The sequence below is a fragment of the Arachis hypogaea genome, chromosome 11, assembly GCF_003086295.3.
Source record: "Arachis hypogaea cultivar Tifrunner chromosome 11, arahy.Tifrunner.gnm2.J5K5, whole genome shotgun sequence".
Lineage (NCBI taxonomy): Eukaryota > Viridiplantae > Streptophyta > Magnoliopsida > Fabales > Fabaceae > Arachis > Arachis hypogaea.
In genome coordinates, this window is record NC_092046.1 from 134,404,027 (window position 1) to 134,419,225 (window position 15,199).

Here is a 15,199-nt window from a genome sequence, read left to right on the forward strand (position 1 = left end):
TTGTGTCAAAACTCAAATACTCCTTTTCCATCCCTAGAAAGATTGTCAAGACAAAATCGTTTACCTTCTCGACACTCTCAAGCATGGGTGCAAAAATTGTCCTACTCTGAAAATACCTGTAATCTGACATGTTTTACAACAAATTTGGATATGCAAAGTCTATCTAATGAAAGAGAGGGTCATCAATAGTTGTAATCAATAGATCATCTGGAATTTTAATTTCTAATTCATCACCAACAACAGAACCAATATTTCAATTTCCAACATCAAGTATCCAATTAACAAATCTCTTCATTTCACCTTCATCTTGATCTGAAGAAGACATTAGAAGCCTCATGTTCGTATGCAGTTTCAAAACCTTACAAAACGACCACAGATGAGATGAGTTAATAGTTGATGTCAATATATTGTGTCTACTCCTTTTCGGAATCACCGGAAGTATCTGTCTGAAATTACCTCCTAGAACAACAACCTTACCACCAAATGGTTGATGTGTCTTATGTTAATTGGTAACTGACATAAGATCCCTGAGCGTCCGATCAAGTGCTTCAAAGCACATTTTATTGAGTATTGGAGCTTCATCCCAAATTATTAAACTACTTTAGATGAGCAGCTCAGCCTTCAAACTGTCATGCTTGATATTGCAAGTAGATTTATCAGTAATTGTAATGGGTATTGAAAATCTAGAATGAGCTGTTCTGCCACCAAGTAGGAGTAAAGACGCAATTCCACTAGATGCGACATTTAAAACAATCTTTCCTCTAGACCGAATAGCAGAAGAAAGTCCATTCCAAATAAATGTCTTACCACACCCACCATGCCCATAAAGGAAGTAAAAACCACCAGAGTCTGTAATAACAGCATTGAGTATCTCATTGAATACTAACCTTTGCTCATGAGTCATCTTTTGTTCCGTATATAAGTTTGTATGAGTCAACTCATTTGTGTCATATGCTAACTCTTCCTCTATTAGCTTATTCTGAAAAAGGCGAACATCAAACATCTCAGGATATGGTATTGATTGATAGTCTCTTAAAGATCTCGCATTGCTATTGAGTATCTTCTCAATCTCAATAAGGCAGAGGTTTTTCAATTTGTCATCAGTCATGTTTAGTCCTAGCAAAAGCACATGGTGGTTTTATGAAATATTTAATAAGTAATTTCAAAATAAAACTATTAATATTATTAATAAAAATAAAAATAATAAGAGAATACAATCTTGATATAAAAAAGACATAGTAAAATATCTTGATTTTTCAAAGCTTTTTTTCCTCTCATATAGTATTCCATCAGTTAATAATGTCCAAGTTGCATTCCAAACACGCTCTGGGTTGCTAATGCTATTAGATATCAGTAGCATCGCAAATAATTTTCTCAATTGATGACCAGATGCAAGTTTAGCTACCTCATTAATAGCTGTAATGAATTCTCTATCATCGCACAGTAGTCCCATGGAATAGCAAGCATCTTGGAAGGTAGAATATGTAATTCCATTAATTGTCCTAATAGACTCATATGTTGTGCAACCTCTCTGAACAACTAACAAAATTCTCATATAATAAATATCACCTGTACCTGATGGAACATAGTTTAACCTCCCGATAGAATACCCTCTTTTGCGTGGATGTCATTCTCTTGCTTCTCTATCATAAACAAATTGATTTGGAAACTCCGCATATGTCAAAATTTGACCTGACTCAAATTTTTTATTGGCCTCCATCGATGCTAAGAACATCGTACATTTTTCTTCCTATTCTTCCACGATTTTCTCAAGATCATCATTGTCTTTAAAGATGATATTTTGCTCTCCAGGCAAATGAAAGGTTTTCATCACTGAAGGCCAATCTAATTCGATTTGTGTGCTCCAATGAATCTATAATAATTATATAGCATATACCAAAGATTGTTTTTAATAGACCAATTGAAAAATTAAATGTTTGGTCTTTAAGTAATAAAAGCATATTAACATACGCTGGCTTTGTAACTAGTCGATATTGTTTGATGTTTGTTGAAGCTGTTGTTGACTTGTCTGATGACATGGGCTATCATATGCTCCACGTGTGATACCTGAATTACTAATACTATTAATATTGGTACATTGTTCTTTTTCACCTACAGAGTGTGGATTAGTAGTTGGAGACCTTGGTTGATAAGGTGTTGGGTTATTACCTAATAAGATAATTCGAGACATTAGTTTCGAACAAATTTTCTGTTAAAGTTTATAATTGAATAAATGGTAGGAAAATCAAAATACATAAAGTGAATGCATATTCACATAATCAAGTTTCAAAAAAAATCATCCAAAAATCAACTTGTATTGATGTTGCTATTTGTAATGTCCGACAACACCGATTCAAAATGCACACCATTGAAACTATCACTCGGATTTCCTATAATTTTTTTATAAACAAATTTAGTAGAATGTTACGAAGATAATATAAACTAATAATTTATTACTTGTCAATAGCTAAATAATGTATAGAAAATATTGTATTTTATGGGATTTTATTTCGCCAAAATACCCGTGACCCACCACGCACATTTGCTCCTTTTTCTCTGTTCCTATTCCATCAAAAATTCTAAATCAATCATTATGTTTTGTTATATATTTATATCCATGTAGTTCTCATTTTCGCTCTATTTTTTTTTTCAACCATTTTACCAACTATCCTGTTTGAATTCAACCACCTCACTCCTCTGCATCTCTACTCAATAAATAAATAACTAAATGCTCAGTTTAACTTCAATGGCGACTTTAATTTTCTTTTCATTCTCATTTATTTAGTTACGTAAATATATTTTACGAAAAATAATATATATTTTTTCACAAAAGTTTCTTTTTTCAAATAAATATAAGTTTAATCTCACAGTCAATAAATTCAACTATTAGTTAAAATCTTTTTTTTATTTCTTTAAATAAAGAAATTGAAAATAAATAGCTTATAATTAAAAAGAAAGAAAAAAATGAAAGTACCTCTATTATTATCCAGAGACAATCTAAAAAATAACAATGTAAATGGAGTAAAGAGAAAATTTATAAATGTGACAAATAAAAAAATTAAATTTAAAAATCAAAACGGTTAAGAAGTCACTTAATTAGGAATTAGTATTAGAATTTCAAATTTCAAAATTTTAAATAGAATTTACTAATTAGTTAGTGCAAATTTTAAATAAAATTTTTTAATTAAAAGTTTGTTTTTCACCAGGAATATAGGAATTTGCTAATTTAAAAATGATTTTATTAGTTTTGTCATAAATAATGTCAATCCTATTATTTGTCGATAAAAATAAATAAAATTAAATACAATCTAAAAATTAATAACCTTACAAATTACATAAATTTAGAAAAATATTTAAAAAGAGAAAAAAAATGAAAGTATTTCTATTGTGCAGAAATAATTTAAAAGATAACAATGTAAATTGAGTAAAGAGAAAATTTATAAATGTGGAAAGTAAAAAAATTTAAATTTAAAAATCGAAACGGTTAAAAAGTCACATAATTAGGAATTAGTATTAGAATTTAAAATTTTAAATTTTTAAATAGAATTTTCTAATTAGTTAGTACAAATTTTAAATTTTTAAATAAAATTTCCTAAATTAATTCAATTTTGTCGGAACAACATTGGAAACAGAATTAAATATAGAAAAATGTCAAATTAAAATTTTTTTTTAAATAGTATAAATAACCTCACATTTTAATAAGACTGGTAATTCTATTTACTTTAATATAATCTTTTGTAATTAGCATAGTAACTTATAAATTATATAAAATTTTAAAAAATATTCTCAGACCAATTACTTACTTAAAAATTCAAAAAAAAAGTTTATTTGAATTTAAATTTAAAATTTTAAACATAATACTTTAATTAAAAATTATAATTAGATTTTCTTTTTAAAATAAGTACACATTAAAATTCAATAACTAACTTAATTGTATCAACAATAATTCATATGAGAAATTTATAACTTTATGACATTAAATACTAAATTAAAAATTAACAGAATATTAACGATGTGAATCAAATTAAAAATAAAACCATAATTAATAACCAAATAACTTCAATTTATATTTAAAAAAATTATAAATTTCAAACATAAAAATCCAAAAGAACTAAAAGAAAAATAACAACTCAAGAAAGGACAATGTTTCCACCAAAAAACAAACATATACTTGACATTATTCTATTAGATATACTCTAAAAGGGATTCTAAAACATGTGCATCCAAATTCTCAAGTTTCATTCTCAATCTTGATCTTCTTGCAAGTTGAGGTATCTCCTTGCACTTTCGAATCTTCCGACTTCGAGGATAGTCGCTTGGTTGGTGTAATAGCATTTTCCAACACTTCGGATTCATCATTGTCCGCAACTTCATTGGAGAATTCAAGCAACAAATTCTGTACAAAATACTACGTTAAATTAAAGACTTCCTTCTCACCTTTGATTTTATCTCAATAATATTTTTTTAATAAAATAAAGATCTAACTTTGAGAAAACAAACAAACAAAAAATTCATTTTTTGAACAAATACCTTAATACCTTCTACTTTCTCCCCTTCAATGATTGAGGAAGTCTTTGAAGTTGGAAGCAAACCACCGGTGTAGTCAACATCCTAAAATTATAATTAGTTATTAATTATTATTTATAAATTAGATACTACTAATGACCAAAGAAGAGAAAAATAAACTGCTTTTTAATAGAAAGTACACTTATAAACTGTATGTACTCACAATTTGAATAGGGTGAGCCTTTTTGAATTTATTTATGAGGGACACATTATCAGTCATCTTCTTAACTTTATAAAAAGGTGAAAAAAATATGGATTATCAGATATTTAAACTTCAACGATGAAGAGAAATGTCTTATTAATTAGGTTGAGTAAAAGTGTAGGTGTGTCCGACAGATCTCCTTTCTGCAGGGTATTACATAATATATTAATAATAAATAATATAAAAATTAATATTAAAAATATTTTCACTAATGTTTTTAGAAATAAATATTGGTTAGAATTTACCAATAAGAGTGGATCAAGTATCTCTACACAGATCTTTCCCAAAACTTGTTTTGCCTCCTTGTCACGAATCGAGACACAAGAACCCTCTTAACTGAGGCGTGTATTTTTCCTCCCTAAAATTGATAAACAAAAATCAAAGAACAATTAGATGGGAATAAACGAACAAATTTAAAATATAAATAATATAAATTTAAAACAAAATAAAAAATATTAGTAGAAAACTCACGTCTTCATCGAGCCAAACCATCTCAATTAAGTATGGCAATGAAGAATTACCGTAACTTGATAGTGTCTATAACCGTATCACTCGTATACGTACACACAAATTGTCGATTGTAGGTTTGATTTCCGCGATTATGTGACATCCATTGGAATAAGTAGAGAAATTTTAGATTTTGGATGTATGTAAAGAAAGGGGTTTGATGCACTTTGAATTGTGGTGCTACACATATCTCATAACTTATACTTTTATAGTTGACTCATAGCTAAAATTTTTTAAATTTGATTGACTTTAATTTAAATTTGAATTAAATTTGCAGATAAAGTAAATAAATATATTAACAATTTTTAAAATTCTAAATTAACGTAAATATATTTAAATTTACGTATGTAGCTGCAATTTTTGAAAAAAATCTACAAAAATTTAAAAAATAGTGCTAAAAAGAATCAATAAATTTTTAAAAATTAGTGTTAAAATTTAAAAAATAACAACCTAAGTAAAACAATTTAAAATTTAAAAAATAACAACCTAAGTACAACAATCTAAGATTTAAAAAATAACAACCTAAATAAAAAATTTAAAATTTAAAAAATAACAACATAAGTATAACAACCCAAATAAATAATTTAAAATTTGAAAAAATAACAACCAAAGCAAATAATAATATAATTTATAAATATAAATCTAAAAAAATTTCTAGTGACGACACCTAAACAAATAAACTCCCAAACTCAACGTATGAGCGCCACATCAGCATATGAGCTTCTCATTTGTATTACTATAAAGATTTGAACTTCAACGATGAAGAGAAATGTGTTATCAATTAGGTTGAGTAAAAGTGTAGATATATCTGATAGATGGTATACATAATATATTAATAATAAATAATATAAAAATTACCATTAAAAAATATCTTCACGAATGTTTTTAGAAATAAATATTGGTTAGAACTTATCAATAGGAGTGGATCAAGTATCTCTGCACAGCTCTTTCCCAAAACTTATTTTGCCTCCTTGTCAAAGATTACGAAACATGCACAGTCAGAATCACCAATGACACCAAGTTTTATTCGGTACCTGCTTAAAAAAAAATAACATAAAAAAAAGTTAAATATAAACTTATTCAATATCTAATCCAATGTGCATAGACTTTTATTTAAAAAAATAAATAAATAACCTTTGAGTTATGAACATTTGAAAGGTTTTGTAAAAGCATATGTGAACCTGTTGCATTCACATTGGCCGTACCACTAGTTTAGAGTATCCATAATATGACTTATAGTAGCCAAGACAACACAAACAACATTCTTAAAAAAAAAAACTTAATGATTTAAATTTCTTAAATTTGGTGAGTTTTTAAATCTAAAGGATATACTTAAATAAATAAGATGAATAAACAAAAATAATCTATATAGAACGAATTTCCATTATTTTTTTCTCAACTTTTTTTCAAAAAAGAAAATTACCATATCTAATTCTTTCAACTGCTCAATAGTTTTGCCTTGATAAATTTTTAAGAATGCAGCCTCATTTGGAATTCCATCGATGTTATCCCTAGATTCTTCAAATCTTACAAAGCTAGATAAATAAAGCAAATTTAAAAAAACTATGTTCGATAACACACACATAGTATAAAACTAAAGAATTAAAAAAAATATACCCACCTATTTTTAAATTGGATGACACTTGCATCTTTAAGATTGAAGAACATCTTTGTGCCATACATAAAATTTTGTAAAACAATCCTTTTTAAAAAATTTAATTTAATACAAAATGAGTAAAAATTCACATAAAAAATGAGTAAAAGTTCACATATAAAAATATATTGTTAAAAAATTATGGATAAATATTACCATTATATAATTTCACTCTAACAAATTGTAAGACGACAACAGCTCCATCCTTATTGCCGGATCCCAAAAAAGCATTTAATTCATGTGCATAGTTGCCAAAAAATACACACTCCATTATATAGAATGTTTAATGTTAAATATTTTTTTATAATAAAATAAACAAAAAATAATTATAACTAAAAAAGTAACTACCAATAAAATAATATTAAATTATATATATATATATATATATATATATATATATATATATTTTATAATTATAACTAAAAAAGTAATTACCGATAAAATAATATCAAATTATATATATATATATATATATATATTATATTTTTAAAATTAAAAAATTAATAATAAAATTAAAATATCAAACACAATTTAAAAAAATTAATAATTAATTTATTATTTTAAATTCGTAAGAAACAAATCACGGAAAGAATGCTTTTTATTATTTTTTTTAAATTTAAATACTTTTTTTTTAAATCAATCCGAAGTGATTTTTTCAAAAAATTTAAATACTTGACGTTTAAAAATGGCGTCTTTTGAATCTAAAAAATTATAACTAAGCTTAATGTTAGTTAAGATACATTTGTTACTTATTAATAATATTAATAAAAATATTTATAATAAAATAAGTTAAAATAACAATTTAAAAAAATGAGATTATCAAAATTTTTATATTTATAAAAATAAATGTATAATTACCCATCATTAAGCTCTAATTCAATAATAGTGTGCTTGGTAGATTTATTATCTTTTTCAAGAGTTCTTTCTCTCCCAATTTTAGATCAATAAGTTTGCTAAAAAAAAAACACAGCCGAAATTATCAATAAAATAAATAAATTTATAAATAAATCATACTTTTTTTTAAATAATAAACTTACCAACTAAATAGGTGCAATCGTACCGAGGAGTATTGAGAGTGTCAAAACTCACAAACTTAAATCTATATCGTGGGATATTTGACAATTTTAGAAGTCTGTGCACATCAGTACGTTGGTTTAAATTAACCACATACTCATGATGTGTAGTCTTGAAGGAACCCTTATTGAGTCCAATACCAAAATATCTTATTTGGTAAGATATTCCTTCCTCCAGCAAATTCACAAATCGAGACACAAAAGCCCTTTTTAACTGAGGCATGTATTTTTCTTCCCTAGAATTGATAAACAAAAATCAAAGAACGATTAGATGGGAATAAACAAATAAATTTAAAATATAAATAATATAAATTTAAAACAAAATAGAAAATTATTAGTAGAAAACTCACGTCTTCATCGAGCCAAACCATCTCAATTAAGTATGGCAATGGAGAATTTTCGTAATTTGGTAGTGTCCATAACCGTATCACTCGTATATGTACACACAAATTGTCGATTGTAGGGTTAATGTCTGCAATTTTGTAAATAACAGCCATTAGAATAAGTAGAGAAATTTTAGATATACGTAAAGAAAGGAATTGATGTACTTTAAATTGTGGTGCTATACATATCTCATAACTTATATTTTATAGTCGACTCATAACTAAAATTTTTTAAATTTGATTGACTTTAATTTAAATTTAAATTAAATTTGTAGACAAAGTAAATAAATATAAATATAAATATATTAAAAATTTTTAAAATTCTAAATTAACGTAAATCTTTATAGTAATATTAGTATGTAACAACCGAAGTATAATTAACGTAAATCTTTTTAAAACTCTAAATTTCTTTAAAAGAACGTATGTAGCTCAAATTAAAAAAAATCAACAAAATTTTAAAAAATAATGCTAAAAAGAATTAACAAATTTTTAAAATATAGTGTTAAAATTTAAAAAATAACAACTTAAGTAAAATAATTTAAAATTTAAAAAATAACAACCTAACCTAAGTATAACAATCTAAAATTTAAAAAATAACAACCTAAATAAAATAATTTAAAATTTAAAAAATAACAACTCAAGTAAAACAATCTAAACAAATAAAATAACAATCTAAGTAAAACAACCTAAACAAAAGATTTAAAATTTGAAAATAATAACCTAAGTAAATAATAATTTATAATTTATAAATATAATTCTAAAAATTTCTAATACGACACCTAAGCAAATAAACTTTCAGACTCAACGTATGAGTGCCACGTCAGCACATGTGCTCTCCATTTGTATTACTACTAGTGTTAAACCCGTGCGATTATTTAAATTTGATAAGTTAAATTAAAAATAATATTTTATAACCATATATTTTTTAAATTTAGTATAACACTATCATCGTCGTTATATAATAAACGTGTTAAATATGTTGTTTTATCTTTATTCAAAGTAAAATATAAATAGACGAATTTGAAGTTTATAATATTCTTGAACCATAAGGAGGGAGACATGAAAAAAATAAGAATATATATAACTGTAATAATAGCATGTTAATTTTACACTAAATTTTATATCAAAAAGCTAATAAAAATTTATCAATCGATAATCTAGTATCTTAGTAACTTCATTAGAAAAGCAATTGGCATACGATGTTGTACTCCTTGTTACATATTTTATTTCAAATCTGAAAAAGAGTTATAGATAAATTAGTTATATCTATAGTAAATATTTGTACAAAAGTATAAATCATGACATGCTATTAAAATAAAATAATATTATTCTTACCTAAATATTATTAAAAACCTCTTTGAACACGACATTTGTTGTTGATGACTTTGGATTGCCGTCTTTGTCTAGAATTAAAACCATGAGGCCACTGCGACTCTTAACTCTTGACAAAGCAACATAAAGTTGTCCATGGGTGAACACTAATTTTGGAAAATAAAGCCCTACATGTGATAATGATTGACCCTGACGCTTGTTAATGGTCATTGCAAAGCATACTGTTAATGAAAATTGTCTCCGTTGGAACTTAAATGGCAATCCTGAATCTGAAGGGATCAAGTTCATTCTTGGAATGTACTTTTATCTCCAATATTTTTACCAGTCACTACCATCGCTCCAATTACGTTGCTACCAAGTTCGTTAACTATTAATCTTGTCCCGTTGCATAAACCTGAAGTTTGGTCTATGTTTCACAGTAGCATTACAACGACTCCTGGCTTCAAAGTCAACTTGTGATTGGGTAGTCCCGAACATTTGATGTCATTTAGGAACTCTGGTGTGAACCACTCTTGTTGTACATCTTTATTCTCATCAGCTTGACATGTTGTGTCAGAGCTCAAATACTCCTTTTACATCCCTGAAAAGATTGCCAAGACAAAATCGTTTACCTTCTCGACACTCTCAAGCATGGGTGCAAGAATTGCCCTACTCTGAAAATACCTGTAATCTGACATGTTTTGCAACAAATTTGGATATGCAAAGTCTACCAAATGAGAGAGAGTGTCATCAGTAGTTGTAATCAATAGATCATCTAGAATTTCAACTTCTGATTCATCACCAACAATAGAGCCAATATTTCCATTTCCAACATCAAGTATCCAATTAGCAAATCTCTTCATTTCACCTTTATCTTGATCCGAAGAAGACATTAGAAGTCTCATATTCGTATGCAGTTTCAGAACCTTACAAAATGACCACAGATGGGATGAGTTAATAGCAGATGCCAATATATCGTGTCTACTTCCTTTCGGAATCACCGGAAGTATCTGTCTGAAATCACCTCCTAGAACAACAACCTTACCACCAAATGGTTTATGTGTCTTATGTTGATCGGTAACTGACATAAGATCCCTGAGCGTCCGATCAAGTGCTTCAAAGCACATTTTATTGAGCATTGGAGCTTCATCCCAAATTATTAAGCTACTTTGGATGAGCAGCTCAGCCTTCAAACTGACATGCTTGATGTTGCAAGTAGATTCATCAGTAATTGTAATGGGTATTGAAAATCTAGAATGAGCCGTTCTGCCACTAGGTAGGAGTAAAGAAGCAATTCCACTGGATGCGATATTTAAAACAATTTTTTCTCTAGACCGAATAGTAGAAGAAAGTCAATTCCAAATAAATGTTTTACCACACCCACCATGCCCATAAACGAAGTAAAAACCACCAGAGTCTGTAATAACAGCATTGAGTATCTCATCAAATACTAACCTTTGCTCATGAGTCATCTTTTGTTCCGTATATAAGTTTGTATGAGTCAACTCATTTGTGTCATATGCTAACTCCTCCTCTATTAGCTTATTCTGAAAAAGGCGAATATCAGACATCTTAGGATATGGCATTGATTGAGTCTCTTAAAGATCTCGCATTGCTGTTGAGTATCTTCTCAATCTCAATAAGGCAGAAATTTTTCAATTCGTCATCAGTCATGTTTAGTCCTAGCAAAAACATATGGTGGTTTTATGAAATATTTAATAAGTAATTCAAAAATAAAACTATTAATATTATTAATAAAAATAAAGATAATAAGAGAATACAATCTTGATATATATATAAAAAGACATAGTAAAATACCTTGGTTTTTCAAAGCTTTTCTCCTCTCATATAGTATTCCATCACCTAATAATGTCCAAGTTGCATTCCAAATACGCTCTGGGTTGCTAATGCTATTAGATATCAGTAGCATCGCAAATAGTTTTCTCAATTGATAACCAGATGCAAGTTCAGCTACCTCATTAATAGTTCCAATGAATTCCCTATCATCGCACAGTAGTCCCATGGAATAGCAAGCATCTTTGAAGCTAGAATATATAATTCCATTAACTGTCCTAATAAACTCATATGTTGTGCTTGTGCAACCTCTCTGAACAGCTAACAAAATTCTCATATAATAAATATCACCTGTACCCAGTGGAACATAATTTAACCTCCCGTTAGAATACCCTCTTTTGCGTGGATGCCATTCCCTTGATTCTCTATCATAAATAAATTGATTTGGAAACTCAACATACGTCAAAGTTTGACCTGCTTCAAATTTTTTATTGGCCTCCATCCATGCTAAGAACATCGTACATTTTTCTTCCTCTTCTTCCACGATTTCTTCAAGATCGTCATCATCTTTAAAGATGATATTTTGCTCTCCAGGCAAATGAAAGGTTAATCTCATCATTGAAGGCCACCTTTGATGAATATTATACGCTAAGGTTCTCCACACAGCCTCACATGCAGACAAATATCTGCAATCATAAAATTGTTTGATCTCATCAATAACCTGAGCATCCTCTCCACTGGAAGCTTCCTTTGTAACTCCAACTGCTACCCTGTCTGCACCTTTATTCACGTACTTGAACAAATATTTGATAGCATTCGATTTGTTGCAGTACTCTACATTAACATGCGCTTGATAAGACATCAGCAGATATGCATTGTATGGAACCACATTTCTATTATCCATATGGACTCCCTTCTTCTCAGTAACCACCCCTGTGTCTCGTCTTCTATATGATGGGTATCCACTATCATCGATAACTGTGGTTTTACTAAATGTCTTGGGATAATATTTGGTGCAGTACCCATCTTTCATGCAGGGAGATTTTGAGAATGCTCTACCACATGGTCCATGAATCATATATGTAGATACAGCTCTAAACAATTTTGGGTGCCGAACAGGATCTGACAACTCTGAAGATATTAACTGATCAATTTGAGTTGTCGTTGTTATCTTATGGTCTCCACTTAACCATAAAAGAATGTGAGCATGTGGTTGACCTATTTTTTGGAATTCCACCGTATACATCCCTTATACCAAAAAGATAAAAAAAATTACATGTTATATTTAAACTATCTATTTTATGTATATACTTTGATAAATTAATGGTGAAAATAAAAAATCAACAATATGTTAAGTAAGAAAATATTTTGCCATTTATTTTATAACAATCTAAAGGAATATTTCTCTAAAAATAAGGTTGGATGATGAGCAATACCTGCATCTAGCACTCCAAATGGAATTCCTTGCTTAAGATCCGAGATTATCATGTCAAGCTTAATTTTGAACACTCTACACGATATATCCGGCCGGTCTTCAACCTTTAAGTTCCTTGGATTGTTAACCCTGCCAATCTCTTGCCAACTCGAGTTACATGTCATTGTGATGAAGAGTTATGGATATCCATTTTTCTTACAAATTGACATAGCATCTTGACAATTATTAAACATGTATCTCAATCCACCAGTGAAGGATGCAGGTAGGATGATACGTTTACCTGCTTTAGAAGTACGTGTCTCACCCCTAACAACTGCATCTTGAATCCCTTTGTATATATCACTCCTCACCTTGGTTTGGTTGTTTCGATAGTAGGTCAACCTTTGTGCTTCAATCATAGAAAAGCAATCAACCAAGAACTGCTGAAATAATCTTCCACCATTGACAATGGTTGCATACTCGACCTTTCTCTCTTGTATTCTAAATGCTATGAAGTCCCTTAAACTCACACGCTGTCTGTTTCTATTTGCATCAGCCCTATGAGATTCTCGCAAAGGAATGTCTTCTTGGTAGCCATCTTCACCATAAGGAAACATCATAGGGTACTGAAGAGGAATAAATGCGGTGTGTGTCTCATGAATCCTTTGCAGATGTCCGGACTTTAATTGAACTATAATATCACGTCCTGCATCTCCATAATCAAAATCTCCTACTATTAGAGCTGTGACCTCGTTAGAAGATGATAAATTGTAGACTCTCGCGTCCTTTGATCTTTTCCGGTACAACCGTAGCCTTATATTTGCAATATCTGCTTGATTCAGGTAGTTTTTCACTATCCTAAATGTGTGAGCAAGAACATTATGTTGATCGATCATGTCCTTGAGATCTAGAACTAAGAACTGGTCAATGTTGTTGTTGGTTGTTCTTGAACTGTATATAACATCAATTAAAAATATTAGTATTCATAATTAACCAAAATCAAAGTACGAACTACCTAAATATATTTTTAATCAGTTTGGAATGCATGATACAAACCTGAAAATCTCTATCCTGTTTGAGACCTCATTTTCTGTATCATAAATATATAACTCGCGAATTTTGGTCTTTGTTCCTCAATTGGCACCAAGTTTCCAATTCTGTGGTAGTTTTGTCTACTCACAATGAACTGAGGAGGACCTGTCCCATCATTGATGGAGGTCTCTATTTTACCTCCGAGGGACGTGAAGCAAAACATGCTATTATAAGTTCTTATATTATCCTTAAAGTGTTTGCTTCTCTGGTCTGCTCTAGATATTAAACCTTGCAAGAGCTGAGGTGGACGTTGCAAAAAGGGCAGTTGTACCTTTCCTCGCATACAACATATTGAGAACTCAATACTGGATCCTGTTTTGGACTTCTCTGATCTCTCCTCATACTACATCATGGTGTCGTAATGCCGACAAAAAAATTCTGGGTCACCAATATCTATCACATCTAATAATCACCAAGATAATAAATTATGTTTCAGTTATATCTGCAACAAATACTTTATATAAAAATATATCTTTCTTTCACCATGTTAAGTATAAAAATAATATTTATAAAAGATTATCGAAGACTGCAATTTATGGATTAAAAAGATGAGATCATATAATACAATTTCATTGTACCAACCTCAAGGTTTAAGTTTTACATGCATGCTAATCAAACAATAAGAATTACAATAAATCAATGTTCAAATACAAAAATTATAATATATAACCATATCTTAGTTTGAATTTTAAAAACTTGAACACTAAACGATAATTTTTTGTTTATAAAAAGTATAACAATAGTAAATAATAAAGTGCTGATATTGCTACTTCTTAGATTACCTGTATTCTCAGCAACATCAAATATGGCTGGGTATTCAATTTGCACAGAATCATCTAATATAGTCGTGTTTTCAGTAATATCCTCAACTTCAAAAATTTTTGAAAGATTTATAGTCAATTCCTTTAAGAATGTTTTTCTTTGTCTCAGGTGTCTTCCTTTTTCAGCTATGCACACTTCTTCTAATTCTTTAGTATCTAAATTTGAATTAGATGTACTTACTCCTGTAATCATTAGAGATAATAAATCAAGCACTTTATATTATAAATAAAGAAAAATGAATATATGTTAAATGTTTGGCTTTGTGATAATTATAATCTATCATGCTTATCTTACCATGTCTCTTTTGAAGTAGCATAGTCTTCCTATTCAGTCTTGCATCCCTTTGCAATCTAATTCGATTTGTGTACTCCAATGAATCTA

General features: G+C 28.7%; 1 protein-coding gene across 1 annotated transcript; it reads right to left on the reverse strand.

Moving 5' to 3' along the window:
* Window positions 1-601: 601 nt before the first annotated feature.
* On the reverse strand, window positions 602-1,108 carry LOC140176217 (uncharacterized). The gene has a single exon (XM_072206142.1). The coding sequence runs from the start codon at window positions 1,106-1,108 to the stop codon at window positions 602-604; it is 507 nt and encodes a 168-aa protein (XP_072062243.1).
* Window positions 1,109-15,199: the final 14,091 nt, after the last annotated feature.

Coding starts and splice junctions, on each gene's coding strand:
- LOC140176217 (XM_072206142.1), bottom strand. CDS start 1,108: ATGACTGATGACAAATTGAAAAACCTCTGCCTTATTGAGATTGAGAAG.